General features: G+C 40.5%; 1 protein-coding gene across 4 annotated transcripts in view; it reads right to left on the reverse strand.

Moving 5' to 3' along the window:
• Positions 1 to 2,889: 2,889 nt before the first annotated feature.
• Positions 2,890 to 14,856, reverse strand: part of GOLIM4 (golgi integral membrane protein 4) — a 79,662-nt gene continuing 67,695 nt past the window's right edge. For all 4 annotated transcript variants that reach the window (XM_061168275.1, XM_061168274.1, XM_061168273.1 and 1 more), the window contains 4 exons: positions 13,647 to 13,814; positions 12,373 to 12,441; positions 4,918 to 4,998; positions 2,890 to 4,611 (listed from right to left, as the gene is read on the reverse strand). In XM_061168275.1, coding sequence (XP_061024258.1) covers positions 4,462 to 4,611; positions 4,918 to 4,998; positions 12,373 to 12,441; positions 13,647 to 13,814 — 468 coding nt within the window. In that variant the 3' untranslated portion in view covers positions 2,890 to 4,461. The remainder of the gene's footprint in view (positions 4,612 to 4,917; positions 4,999 to 12,372; positions 12,442 to 13,646; positions 13,815 to 14,856) is intronic.

Here is a 14,856-nt window from a genome sequence, read left to right on the forward strand (position 1 = left end):
GTGGGAGGTACGGTGATATGAAACACAGGATGCTATAGGGGGACAGAGAAAATATATTCAACCTAGACAGGGGTGGGATGAGAGGTAGACACTTCTCAGAATTGGTATTAAGATGAGACTTAAGCAATGAGCCAGGTAAGGGAGAGGAAAGCAAACTGAATGAACAGTGTTTGGGGGGGGAGCAAATTTATCATGCTACAAGAGAGCACAATGATTTAAAGGAACTGAGCGTTAGTCAAGTATTAGTCAGGAATCTTCAGGTGGCAAGTGACAGAAATCCATTTCCAACTAGCTCAGCTGAAAAAGTATAATTTATTGGCTCATTAATCAATCTGTGGGTGGACCTGCCCAGCGTCAGGGATGGCAGGATACAGGGACTAAAAAATTGTCACAGCTCTTTTCTTCCCTCCCTCTGCCTTTTGCTTGTCTTTGCAGGTTCGGTTTGTTCTCTACCTCTGTAGACTATTTTCTCCACACAAGTGAGAAAATAGACATCAGCTGATGTATATTTACAAATGGTAGCTTTGCTATTGGAAGGAAAGAGAGATGCTTTTTTCCATTTGCTCCAGCCTGCAAAAATGTCAGTAATTGTGCAGAGTCTGAGATTCGCCTTACGAGCTAACAAGTTAGCCTGCCACAGTTCCATGGATGCTGGTAGAAGACTCTAGTCTGCTCGCTTAAAAACAAATATTTCTCATGGCACAGGAGGCAACATGAGCTTCCTGTTCACATCAGTTCCTCCTTGGTCCCCGAGTGTCGTGAGGTTGATGTGGAACATCCCAGGTCAGAGGATGCAGCCACACTGCTTGTGTTGCTCCTAAGGATCTCTGATCTTAAGAAATTCTCCATCTTATAGAAGGACTGCTAGTAAATCTGCCCAAATTTCACCCTGTGGGGAGACATTATCTTGTTTATTCCAGCCAGGAACAAACATGCCCTCTGACCCAGCGGGAGATACTGTCTCTAGCAGCTGGCTGTTTGATAGGCAAATACCCTTGAAAAGATTATTCAAGGTAAAAACTCACAAGATGTATAGAAACACCGTAGAGAATTGCCCTCCAACAAAAAAATCCCAGGGAAGGAACTGAATTGGGGTGTCATGAATCATGTGCCCATTTTGGATCATGCACTTTGTTCCAAGACGTGGGGTAGTATTATCAGCTCTTGTCAAATCAACTTCCCACCCAAAGGCAGGAGTCAAAGTTGGTTACTAAGACATTAGTGCTTGACAAAGATGAGTCATTCTTATTATGATTCAGAATCAGAGTATAAATTACAAGGCTGAAGTGGTTAAGATGGGTTATGAACTATGTCAGTCATGTTAAGGAGTTTGGAACTTTTTCTATGTGCAATAGCAATTTATTAAATAATTTTATAATGGCATAGTGTGTTATCTTTGGAAAGATCACAATGACACAGACTTTAGGGACAGGAGAGGGTAAACAAGGAGAAAAGTTAGGGGACTATTACAGTGGTCCACGTAAAAGATAACAAGGGCCTGAACCAGGACAGTAGGGATGAAAAGAAATCGGCAAATGATATATTGGTAACATCCATAGGGAGAGAAGACAGAATCAAGGACAAACATTGCTTCTGCTTTGGGAAACTTTATGAATTGAGATTCAGAGCCTAGGAAGAGAAGTACGTTTTAGGAAGGCAAGAAGACAAAGTCAGCCTTGAAAATCATAAGGTAGGGTGGGTCACAGAAAGCCATAAAGGAGGAGATAAATTTAGAGACATGTTCAAGACATGAGAGAGAAGTGGACTGGGTAGAGAAGAGTCCAGGACAAAAGCTTAAGAACACTGATATGCTAGGGGCAGACAGAATAAGAGAAATCTGAGAGGGAAAAAAAAAGAGGTTGGGAAAGAGTAGCCAGGATGGTTAGAAGCAAACTAGGAACAGACAGTACAAGGGAAGCCAAAAGAAAGTTCAAGAGCAGAAATTGACTTTTTTTTTTTTTTTTTAAATGCTATGCCACCTGCCACAGGACAATGTACCAAAGTGATGTAATGAGAACTAAAAGCAAAATAAAGAACTCAAAGCAGTTTAAACAACCTCACATGATTCAGGAAACCAAAATTCATCAGTTGTAAGAAGGGAATTCCAGGAGCCTTAAAAGAGCACTGTGGGGATAAGGGGGACCCTGTTCTCCCATTCCTCACACTAAGTAGACAGTCTGTCCATCGTTTTCCTTTTTCACAGTGACTCACTGTGACCTCCCTGTCACTCTTATTCCTAGATCTAACTCAATCACTCTTAAATATCCAGTTATTCCATTTGTATTAATATTAATATAGCTTTTTTTGTGCTCCATTGTACCTGTCCTTTAAAAACGTGCCTTTCCCCCCGCTTCTTATTATGTCACTGGTACAAAATCCTTTGACAAATGGGTTGTACCAAGTCACAGATGAATTGGCAAGGTAAATATAAGTGACATTTTATTTCTGCTCATCTCATTAATGTAGATCAGCTCTGGCTGATCAGTTCTCTTCCAAACATTGGCTATAACAGCTCTGTAACTTGGTGCTATAAGAGTGGAATGGTTTGTGATTTAAAAGCTTTGTTTGCTTTTCCAGGGAAGATATAATAGTTTTTTGTTTATTTTGTGTGTGTGCACATGACACCGACTTACATTCTTTTTTTCTCCCCTCTGGGACTAGCTCAAATAAGATAAACATTCTTAGCTCTTTCTTTATAAAAAAGGGGAGAAAAACTCATGTGCTAATCCAAGCAGAGAAAGAGACAGCAAAATAGGAACAGATTGGGAAAAGCACTTTATAATTCATTACTATACACTGTAACTCTTAAAATTTTCCCTTTTATGAAAAAGAACTGAAAAATGTTGTAAGATCAGAAACTAATAAAAAAAATCACATACTTTTAGAAGGTTTACCGCTTGCTCCTTTTCATTTTATTGACTATTACCAAGTTTCAATGTGTTTCAAATAATTAAATACTGCAACTGGGACATTAAAAATACAAACTAATTTACCAAAATAATTGTATTCTGAATATTATGTACAATATTATACATTTTACATTACACAAAGGGTTTTTATACATAAAGGTAAGCTTTGATTCATGATTACTGAAAATCCAAAATATATTTGAACAAAGCATTCCTGTGCATACAAACATAACCACTCACCTGGGATAATCAAAAACCATACATGAGTGTGGTTATTAAAAATAAAATTACATTCATACAATAATAGTACAAATTGAAATCAGTTTTAATTTGAAAGTACTATTATAAAACCACACACATATGAATGAATGATATAACCTAATTCTATTTAGTTAAAAATTTTTATACTTGAGACTGAAATATGTCTCTATCCCATGGGAAACTTTTGATTTTTAATTTTAAGGGATTTGTATAATTCATCATCATTAAACTTGTATCCACGGGTATAACGCAGACCTAATCCCAGCAAACAGAAAAGTCATGAGAGTCAATCATAACACCTTATGTACTTCACCACAGAGTTTTTCAACAATATCCTGATCAGTTGTACAGTTTGGTACTTCTTCATATTCATGCTTGTCATCAGTGATTAAGTGTTGAGGCACAGAGTTTGCAGGGAAATATGTATTACTGTCAAGAATTAGATACTAAAACAAGGCTATCACTGGGTGACCACGAAAAAAAGAAGGGGTGCTCATGTGGAAAATGCCACCCATACACACCAAATTCGTTATTAAACAAAGTGTCAGCCCTTTCAAAAGGTTAATATGCTGACGTGTCATACCTTGTTTGAATCCTGAAATAGCTAAGTCCAGAATACTGCCACGTTAAGTTTTAATACTATCTCACTTTTAAATTTAATTCAAGAGGAAGACCTGTGATCTTAAGTAAAATAAAACAGTTCTCTAACTGATCCAACAATCCTGAAAAACAGTGTCTTTATAACAAAAATGTCTTTCTAACTATATGTCACTGTCTATGAATCTTATCCCAGAGATACACAGACAGGTGGAAATTCTATGAGAACTATACATAAGAACCTTGGAAAGGCACCAATTAGTAAATTGGCCATTCTCCTTAAAATGTGTACAGCATTTTTCAGTATTCCATGTCTTAAAATTCTGCATTTCATCAAAGGCAGACAGCAGAACACTTGGAAATTGGAAGACAGAGAAGGGACAAGTTGAAACATATACAGAATCAAGGTGTTTTCCAGTATCACATAATCTGCGAAAAATGAGATTCACAGCCTAACATCTGCTATATCATTTTTCTTCTCATTCAGGTCTTGCTTGAATATAAAAAGAAGCTCTAACCTAGGTTATCAAAATATATTCATATAAATGTATGAGCACTTCTAATACAAAAGTTAAAAAAAGTCTAAATTTTTAATTTTTGTAATTAAATATCCTAGAGTTCAGTAGGCAGATTTATTTTTGAGCAGCTTGAAAAGAATCCGACAGCTGAGCTCTGCCTGTGAAATCGGGCATGGCTACATTTCAGCTCTTCGCCGTGACTTCTCAGCAGCAGCAGCCCCATCCTCCTCCTCCTCCTCCTCTTCCTCATAATGCTCCTCTCGGCCTTTGGGGTGGTTGTCATCTCGAACTTCTTGCTCTTCTCCTTCATTATTTTTCTCATCGGCCTTAAAGTTAAAAGAAAAAAGAGGATAACTAAGAAACAGGACACAGAGTTAGTGGTATAAATAATTTCCTCTTTGAAAAAAAGAACAAAACAGAAAGAAAACAAGTGAAGAAAATATTCCAATAGGCAAGAGTGCTACTGTCTTTTCTAATCTTCACACTGTCACACAATTTCCTAATTCCTAATGTTATACTCCATGGCACCTTAGATGTACCCACTGCGATCTTTCCAACTATACATAGATGTCTCCTACTCATGTGCACAAAGGCACACATGTGCAATAGAAATATGCATATCCTACACATACATTTTCATCATTTTCACCATAGGTCTCTTCAGCATTATGCTCCAGTTCCCTTTTTTTCTCCTCAGTCAAATCTTCCTGAACCTAAAACAAACCAGAGACATCAAGTGGACACTTGGATCATTTCAAGACTTGAAGCAACATATTCTGATTTCCAAAAAGTTCATTCAAATCAGTAAAGACAAAATTAAACTAAAAATAAATCTGAAAAGACAAAGATGTGACTTGTCTATTAGCCGTGAATAAATGTGTAACAACTTACTAAAAAAATTAGTGTTATTCAGGATCTGGGACTTTAGTGTGTTGAGTTTCTGATTCGTTCGAATAAGGTTAACACTCCAAGTATAACACCTGAAGAAATTCACCTCATAAAGTTAAAAAACTCCCCTTTTCCAAAAGAGAGAACTGGGAAAGTCTGAAAGTTCTGACAGAATGTTAAGTTCTTGCGAAGACAGGAACCATGTCTTACTCAACTAACTGCCTTCAATACCTAGATGCATGCTTGGCATGCTGCAACTGCTTAATAAATACTGTTGAATAAATGAATCAATGAATGAATCAATGCAAAAAAATATCTGCTCTTACAGATATTTACAAGTCACAGAAATCAGGCACCACCACCTACCTAAAGTGTAACAGTGAACAGAGGAAAACCTGTATATATACATTTCTATAATTAAGAATAAACTTTTTTGGCTAAAATATCTAGAACACAGAACATAATCATTTCAGTTTCTTCACAGAATAGTTATTAAGCTACCTCAAATCCCTGCATCTCTTTGTATTCTAACACATTTCTGTTTTAAGTAGTTCTCTTTCATGTATGCTATCACTATTATGTGTCATTGATTCTGATTATCTCAAAATGCAAATCAGAGAAAGAATCCAAATATTATCATTAAATCTCTAATTAATGACCACATCCATGAAAACAGAGGGTAATATATTTTATAACTTAACTATGACAATGGCATAAGTCTTCTTGAGTAACACAAAATTACCTAATTTGGGAGGGGGGGCAGTATATATGTGTTAAATATCCCAGAAATGGGCAAGAAAAGGAAAGTATACTGGTGTTATAATTAAGGAACAACAAATTAAGGGCTGCATCAAGATGTCCACAGCCCAGGTTCAGCAGAGTGAACTGCAACCCCCCAGACTCACTCTGGAGGGACCCTGGCCTGTGAGGAGTCTACAAAGATGAACCTTCAAAGATGCCAGCCTAAGATGCTGGCCTTCAGGAGTCTTGTCTAACCAGTCCATTGCTGGCTGGACTCACAGCCCCTACACCACACTGGCACCAAATAAATATGTTGTGGGGACAGATATAGAGTATATTTTGTATTTACGTGTCCTGGTAGAGCGAGCTATAAAGAAGACACTTCTGCCTCACCTGTAGGCTGTAGCACTGGCCAGTGACATCTCTTCGGCCCTTAGCCACAGAATAACAACACTCTCCAGGACATTATAGTGAAAACAGTCAAGCACTTATTTCAGACTGTACTAAGGTCTCACTAATTGAAAATTGTTAAAGTGTCCCGGTTGATTTCAGTGAAAAGACATGTCTTATATAGCCTTTATAATGAAAATATACTAGTGAACAGTAAGTTCTGTGGTTGGGTTTGGGAGGGAACTGCCTTGAGACTGTGGTACAGTGAAAAGAATAAATCAGGGTTAGCAAATGTTTGCTATAAAGGGCCAGACAGTAAATATCCAGGCTTTCTTGGCCATCAAGTCTCTGTAGCAATTACCCAACTCTAGCGCAGCAGTGGCCTTAGACAACATGTACACAAAAAGGCAAGGCTTTTGTTCCAGTAAGGCTTCACTCATAAAATATACCCAGGCCTGTAGCCTGCCAACCCCCTAACACAGACCATGGAGTCAGACAGAGCTAGATTAAATCCTTGGCTCTGCAATTCTCCAAGCTGTATAAACAATAAGGTCATTTGTTTTTACTATGAAAAATTTCAAGCACACACAAAGACAATAATTCAATAAACTCCTTGATAGCCATCACCAAGGCTCAAAGGTTATCTCAATGTTGCCATGCCTGCATCACCTATCACTTTATTTTCTGATGAATTATTCTTAAATATTCTAGATATCATGTAATTTCAGCCTTACCCATCTCTAAACACATTGTACTTTTCTTATATAATCATAATGCCATTATCACATCTAATAAATAATTCCATGACATCATCTAATGTCTAGTCCTTACTTACATTTTCCCAATTGTCTTAAATATGTCTATTTACAGCTGGTTTGCTCTAATCTAAACAAAAGTCACATCCAACACCATTCCACTTCCTTCTTTTTTCTTTAATGCTATATTAAATTATTGTCCAGTAAAATGACCCAGATTCTGAATTTATTTGCTTCTTTGAGGTGTCACTTATTTCTTTAGCCTCCACATTTCTTACAAAAGGAAGTTAGCTTAAAGGCTTGAATGAATTCAGATTCAATTTGTAAAGTAAAGATTTTTCAGAGATGATGCCGCAGACTTCATATCTGGAGGCATATATGTCTATCACATCAGGAGGCACATACTGTCTGCTCTTCTTTTAGTGAAGCTAAAGTTGGTCAGTGAGCACAGACAGCTACAGCCTGATCCCTCCATGGTAATATCCCCTGACCTCCATTAATCTGGTGATGCCATCCATTGATGACTGCTCCTAAATCAACTGTTTTAATTAGGGGTTACAAAAATGGTGACTTTCTAATTCCATCATTCCTTCCGTATTCACTAATTTCTAAAAAGAGAAACTTGCCTGTATCAACTATTTAGTTACTATGCTTTAATGTAATGTGCATGTGTGTGCATGCTCAGTCATGTCCTACTCTTTGTGACCCCACCGACTGGAGCCCATCAGGCTCCACTGTCCATGGAATTTTCCAGGCAACAATACTGGAGTGGGTTGCCATTTCCTTCTACAGATCTTCCCAACCCAGGAATCAAACGCATGTCTCTTGCGTCTCCTGCACTGGAGGGCAGATTCTTTACCACCGAGCTACCTGGGAAGCCCAGTTACTATGCGTGGTATACTTAATGATGATAGCTTTTAAAAGCAGACCTAGGTAGGATCTAAGCATGGTTCTAACAATAACAAGCTGCGTGACCTTTGAAAACTTATGTAACCTCTCTGAAGCTCAAATTTCTTATCTGTCAAAGAAAGGGTTAGATAAAAATCAGTGATTTTTAATTTTCTGTGTGTGTGGTGTGGTGGGGGTCAAGGACCACTTTAAGACTTTGATGAGGGAAAAAAAAAAGACTTTGATGAGAAAGTCTTCAGTAAGCAGGCACATAGATGTACATCATTTTGCAAAGAAGTCTTAAGAGGTTCAGACTTCTGTAAACAGTGGATTCCTGAAACATCAGCATTAGATGCGAGCTTGTGAAAAACTCCAGTTCCTAGGTCCCACACAGATAGGAACCAAAACTCCAAAGGTAAGGTCTGATCCAGGGATCTGTATGTTTTACATACTTTCCAAGGGGATTCTCACCCACAGCAAAGCCTGAGAGCCACTTGAGTGACAATGAATGTCTCTGGCTAGTGAGAGAAATACTGTTTCATGAGTTCTTTCCTCTCTTGGAACCTACTGTAGAAAATTTAGGTTGTGGATCAACTGACAATATAAACTGAGGTGGAAACCATTGATTTAAATTACTTTTTAATTTAGGTATCACACAATTGAAAATTTTATAATTTTTCAAATTTATGAATATACCTTTTCTAATATTCTAGTAATATATTCTTTACATTCGGGGGCAAGAGTAATTCAAACTCATCTTAAAGGCATTACTGAAATGGGACAAAATGATACGGAGTTCGTCATTTTAAAATATGCTTAGACTAATAACTGCCAAATGTTACTTTTTTACAATGTGGACACGCCAGTTATGTCTTCTACACTTGACCCTCTTTATTATCCTGCTAAACCAAATGGAAACATTTTGTTAAATATCTTCCTGCACCATTCCTTATTACTCATCCAGTTTAGTTCAGTTCAGTTGCTCAGTTGTGTCCGACTCTTTGCGACCCCATGAACCGCAGCACGCCAGGCCTCCCTGTCCATCACCAACTCCCGGAGTCCACCCAAACCCATGTCCATTGAGTCGGTGATGCCATCCAACCATCTCATCCTCTGTCGTCCCCTTCTCTTCCTGCCCTCAATCTTTCCCAGCATCAGGGTCTTTTCCAATGAGTCGGCGCTTCACATCAGGTGGCCAAAGTATTGGAGTTTCAACTCCAACATCAGTCCTTCCAGTGAACACCCAGGACTGATCTCCTTTAGGATGGACTGGTTGGATCTCCTTGCAGTCCAACAGACTCTCAAGGGTCTTTTCCAACACCACAGTTCAAAAGCATCAATTCTTCGTCACTCAGCTTTCTTTATAGTCCAACTCTCACATCCATATATGACCACTGGAAAAATCATAGCCTTGACTAGACGGACCTTTGTTGGCAAAGTAACTCAAATTACTCATTACTAAAATCAAATGATTTGGGCATTTTAGAAGAAGTCCCTATGTGATGTGGCAAAGTTTAATAAATAGCCAAAACAAAACAAAACAAAACAGATCTCCTGAATCTGAATGGACTTGGCTAGCTACCCAGTCTCCATATGTATTCATGCCTTTCTCTGATGCATCAAAGATCTTAGGGGGTGAGCCAGGAACTGGAAGAATGCCCTTAAGTAACCAAGAAGCCTAAAATCCAAAGAGATGGATGGGACATGATCATGGAAAGACCTTCAGTCTGTGATGGACACCCCTGCTTGCCGGCTAATGTTTAATAGCAGAGTTTCTGCCATCTGGACAGCTTCTTGATGTGGTGATTCCCAGGCCGACATGCCACTAAAGGCAGCCAGGAAACCCTGTACCTGTTCTTACGTGAGTGTTCAGATCAATCTGGTTTTAGTCAGATTGGGGAAACAGAGCACTTGGGTTTTTCACAGTAGTCATTTAAGCTCTCCATATTTTTAAACATTTAAATCATTTTAAAGTACACACAGCACTTTTTGGCAATTCACAGTTTGTCTCATTTGCTCATAAGGAGATTAAAAAAATCTGTAAAGTATGCAACACGCGGATGGCTTTTCATAGGACTGTCTTATCATAGGAATGTCTTTCTAAGGATCCCAAAGCAAAAACAATCAATGCTTGTTAACAGTCATTTTTAGATCCTAGAAGGAAAACACTGTTGCACTAAGATAAGAAAAGGCAGGAAAGCGCAGATTTCCTAACATCACACTTGTTTCGGGTTCTCTACTCTCAAGGTTCAAGTCACAAGTCTGATGGGCTGTGCCTCCAAACACGTACAACCCTGGCAAGATGCGATTCCTCCCTAGAGGTAAATGTGCAGAAGGCAGGCTGATGGTGGGCTGGAAGGGAGGGGAGCCCACGGCGGCAGTGGGCCTTACATCTCAGGGGTCAGCTGGAAGACTCTGAGGCTTAAGGAAGAGAAGAACGATGCACATTACTCTGCATTTTACAGTTTTGAGTGATCACATACACGGCACTCATAGACAACAGGCTATGTATTCTCACACACAGCATCCCTCTTTGTTTTTCTCATTTTGCTGCACTCTGCTGAGAACTTCGTCTCTACTACTAGGCCTTGACTGGTATACGGAAATTCTCCCTCCTCAAGGGAAGAACTGAGAACAATGGAAAGAGGTGGGAAAATCCAATAACTAAGCACCTAAGAACTGCCAAAAAAATAAAATGCAGCCTGAACAAGGGACGCTTAGCGGGCAGAGGGGAAAGGTACCCAGGGAAGAAGAGAGGCTAGCTGGGCTTCTGCTGAGACCTCACGTGGTAGCCACCCTAAAGGAGAAGGTGTGATGACCTGAGTCTGTCAGGGTCAGAGAATGGGGACAGAGGTGCAGAGCTGGGAGTTCTGCGCTGGGCCCTGGGGGGCCTCTGCCTGTAACCATTCTCCTTCCCTCCCACCTCTCTGCCTTTCTTTTCTATCTTTGATCCCTCTTGGATCCCACATTAACTGATAGAATACAGAAGTTAAAAAAAAAAAAATTAATCAGTAAATACTGATTAAAATTTTATGTTTACCCTTCTGAATTTTTAAAAAGAAGCCAAGGTGAGCCTCTTCTCTTTTAATCCCTCAAAGATCCCTGGCAGCAGACATAATGAAACAAGTAATATTAGTCTAGACATCCTGTTACAAGAGAGGTCCAGAGGAATATCTTTCTCTTGCCAGATGTCTTCATATTGAAAGGTTGCTGGGTTCTCTAACACTCTCTTCTGATGACACGGCTCAGGGGTTTGATCAGGATGAACAGCAGGATGAGAAAAAGGGGAGAGACTAAGAGGATCAAGGCAGGTAGACTGCATGTAAAACTACAGGTATACGTTGCCAATGGCTGCAAAGAACAACGTTCTTCTCTGTTTTCCTGGTATAAACACAAACTTCAGCATCAGCTCTGAAAAGCTGACAAATGCAGCCAGGCGAGGCAGCAGCCCCAGCGGAGGGAGCCCTGCCCGGGAGGCCGCAGCACCGGCCTCTCAGCAGGCTCTCACGTAGGTTCAGGCAGCCCCTTGTCCATCCGCTCCTGCTGCTCCCCGTAGGGCCAGACTCACACATATGCAAAGGCCTGGTTGAGAAGCACTTCTGAACCAGGGCTTTAATTTGCTGGACCAGGTTCTGGTCTAGAGAGACACCGAGCCCGGGGCCTGGGCCTCATCCGTATCATATTCCTGTGTTCTGAGCTCCAGTGGTCCATACAGTACCAACAGCATTAATCAGTCAACTACACAACTGTGGCACTACGCACTACACGCAACTACACGCGGGAGATGTTCCATGAAGCTAGTTAACAGTAATGTGTTAGAGGTTTGCAATAAAAAGCAGACTAAAACGAAATGCTAAGAAATTCTACCCAAATGCATTTTACTCAGCTGAGCTCCTTACCTATTTTTCCTTTTCTTCCTTGTTAAAGTTAAGATACTAAATTCTTAGAAGGGAAGAGGCTAAAAGTGAAAATGTTTTACATGTCTGGAGGGTGTTAAGTGTGTTCTGCCGGATACCATGGGGTGTCGCTATGAGGCAGGGGCAGTGGCCATGTCTACAGAGAAAGTCTCTGGGGTTTGTCCAGCTCCTCAAGGGGCAGAGCTTTGTTCTTCTTTCTTGCGAGGGAAAGAGACAGGAGAAAATATTTTTACAAAGATCACATAAACCTAAGTATGCCATTCCTGGAAGGTCAAGGGTCTTCTTAATTCAAAATTTCTAGGGAAAACCAGAGAAGAGAATTCTATCACCCTGTTTTTGTTATCTTCCAACCAAATGTCTCCATGGCTATGGTCCATTTCTCCTCGAAACCATCCTTCCTTACCCAGCCTAGGGCTCTCTGAACCTTTCTATGAAAGCCCATTCGGAGAGGTTTTTTCAGGTGAGAGAGACCCCAAGCAGTCTGGCCTCCTGCCCTCCCCCTTCCTACCTCCTCTTCCCCTTCCTCCTGGTACTGCTCATCCACATTGTCCTCCTGCTGGTCTGGGTTTCCTGCCATCTGTTGAAACAAAAGGAGAGGTTCAGGTTACTGAACACTGGAGATGCATTTTCCAGTCCTCTGGGCCAAAGAACAGGCAGGCCACCATGAACAGTGCATTTCAGTGCCTCAGTGGGCAGGAAATGATGACTAGTCACTCCCAACAAGCCCAGGATGTCCATGACCCACTCCTTCTGAGTGCGAGCATTGCATATGAGGTAAACCTCCTGTCCATACAGGTCACGACTAAAACCTTTTGCATAAAACCTGGCATTTGCAGGGCTTCCCTGGTGGCTCAGATGGCCTACAATGCAGGAGACTCGGTTTGATCCCTGGGTTGAGAAGATCCCCTGGAGAAGGGATTGGCTACCCACTCCAGAATTCTTGCCTGAAGAATCCCATGGACAGAGGAGCCTGGTGGGCTATAGTCCATGGGGTCGCAAAGGTTCAGACATGACTGAGAGGCTAACACTTTCACTTTAGTGAAAATCCCCAGGTTAATACAACCCAGCAATCCCACTGCTGGGCATACACACCGAGGAAACCAGAACTGAAAGAGACACATGTACCCCAATGTTCACTGCAGCACTGTTTGCAATAGCTAGGACATGAAGCAATCTAGATGTCCATGGGCAGACGAATGGATAAGGAAGTTGTGCTACGTATACACAATGGAATATTACTCAGCTGTTAAAAAGAACACATTTGAGTCATTCTAATGAGGTGGATGAAACTGGAGCCTATTATACAGAGTGAAGTCAGAAAGAAAAATACCAATAAAGTGTATTAACGCATATGTATGGAATTTAGAAAGATGGTAACAATGACCCTATATGTAAAGACAGCAAAAGAGACACAGATGTAAAGAACAGACTTTTGGACTCTGTGGGAAAAGGCAAGGGTGGGATGATTTGAGGAAATAGCATTGAAACATGTATATTACCATATGTAAAACAGATGATCAGTGCAAGTTTGATGCATGAAGCAGGGCACTCAAAGCCAGTGCTCTGGGACAACCCAGAGGGATGGGGTGGGGAGGGACATGGGCGGCGGGGGGGGGTTCAGGGTGGGGGGGACACATGTATACCCATGGCTGGTTTGTGTTGATGTTTGGCAAAAACCACCACAATACTGTAAAATAATTAGCCTCCAATTAAAATAAATTAATTAAAAAAAATAATAAAATCCCCAGGTTAAAACCACCGTCCATCATGGCACCCACTTACCACCAAATGTTCCTCCATTTCTGCATTCTGTTGCTTTTGGTGACTTTGTTTTTGCTCTTCATTTTCATCTGGCAAGTTTTCTTCCCTCACTTGCCCGGCTTCTTCAAATTCATCCTCGCCTTGATTATTAGGGTCATCTGCTGGGTTTATATCCTCTACAGCTGCCCTCTGTAAAATTTTAATGAAAAGCAAGCACCACTTCAAAATCCAGGATCAAGTTTAATTTCATTTGAAAGGCCACAGGCTGATAGAAAATTAAATTGTCCTTTACCAGACTGCTCAGGTCTATCCTTGCCAAGACTCACAGGTACCCATCTGCTGTCAAAAGATAAAGCCTCTGCTTTGTCAGAGACGGATGCATCAGAAAGAAGTTCAAAGAGCACTTCTTTCCTGCAAGTGATTCCAAAAAAGTTCTCAAAGCTCCAATGCCATAAGTCATATGAGCATAACTAGATGACAAGAAAAACAGTTGATGAAAGCCAAAGGACCACGCAGGAGAAATAATTAAAATGAGAGATTTAGATAGGCAAATGGTAACTGCTTTCACCAGTACATTGATTTTTATAGTTATTCTTTGCAAACCAGCTGATGTAAGTGAGTGAAAAGCAACTGAAGAGAGAGGAAGACCACACTAGCAGGGACCCAAGAAGAGGGCCTGTGAGGAGACAAGAGGAGGCTAATTCAAGAGCAGGCCATCACATGCTAGTGTGGATCACATTTCTTTATAAGGAACACTAATGTGAAGCCGAGAGATGCTGCACTGTTAAGAGACAAAATAAGAGGGACTGGGCTTAACCCAACTTCTAGCGATATAAATATTTTGAAAAATACCTCCCCGAACCCATCCTACCTCTCAAGTAGTTCTCGGTTACTGTGTTCAACGAATGCCCTTCACATTATCAACGTTAGAGTTATCTGGATGTCCCACTCATGATTGCAAAGCACCTTTCAAAATAATACACACCCTCATAAAGATTCAGATTTTTAGAGTGTGAGCTGGGCAGAAATGGTGATGCTTGGAGGAGCTTCCCTGATCACACTGGGGGCATCAACAGGACACTTCACTGAAGCAGCAAATGCTTCCCAGAGACAGGGAAATCTGAGTGAGATTTAGTCTCCAGACCACAAAATTCTACTTCAATTCACTTCAGAGCCTTGAACACGTTCAAGAATTCACTGCAGTCTCAGCTGATGTATTATCTCCACCTCC

Source organism: Dama dama, chromosome 19 (assembly GCF_033118175.1).
Source record: "Dama dama isolate Ldn47 chromosome 19, ASM3311817v1, whole genome shotgun sequence".
Taxonomy (NCBI): Eukaryota; Metazoa; Chordata; class Mammalia; order Artiodactyla; family Cervidae; genus Dama; species Dama dama.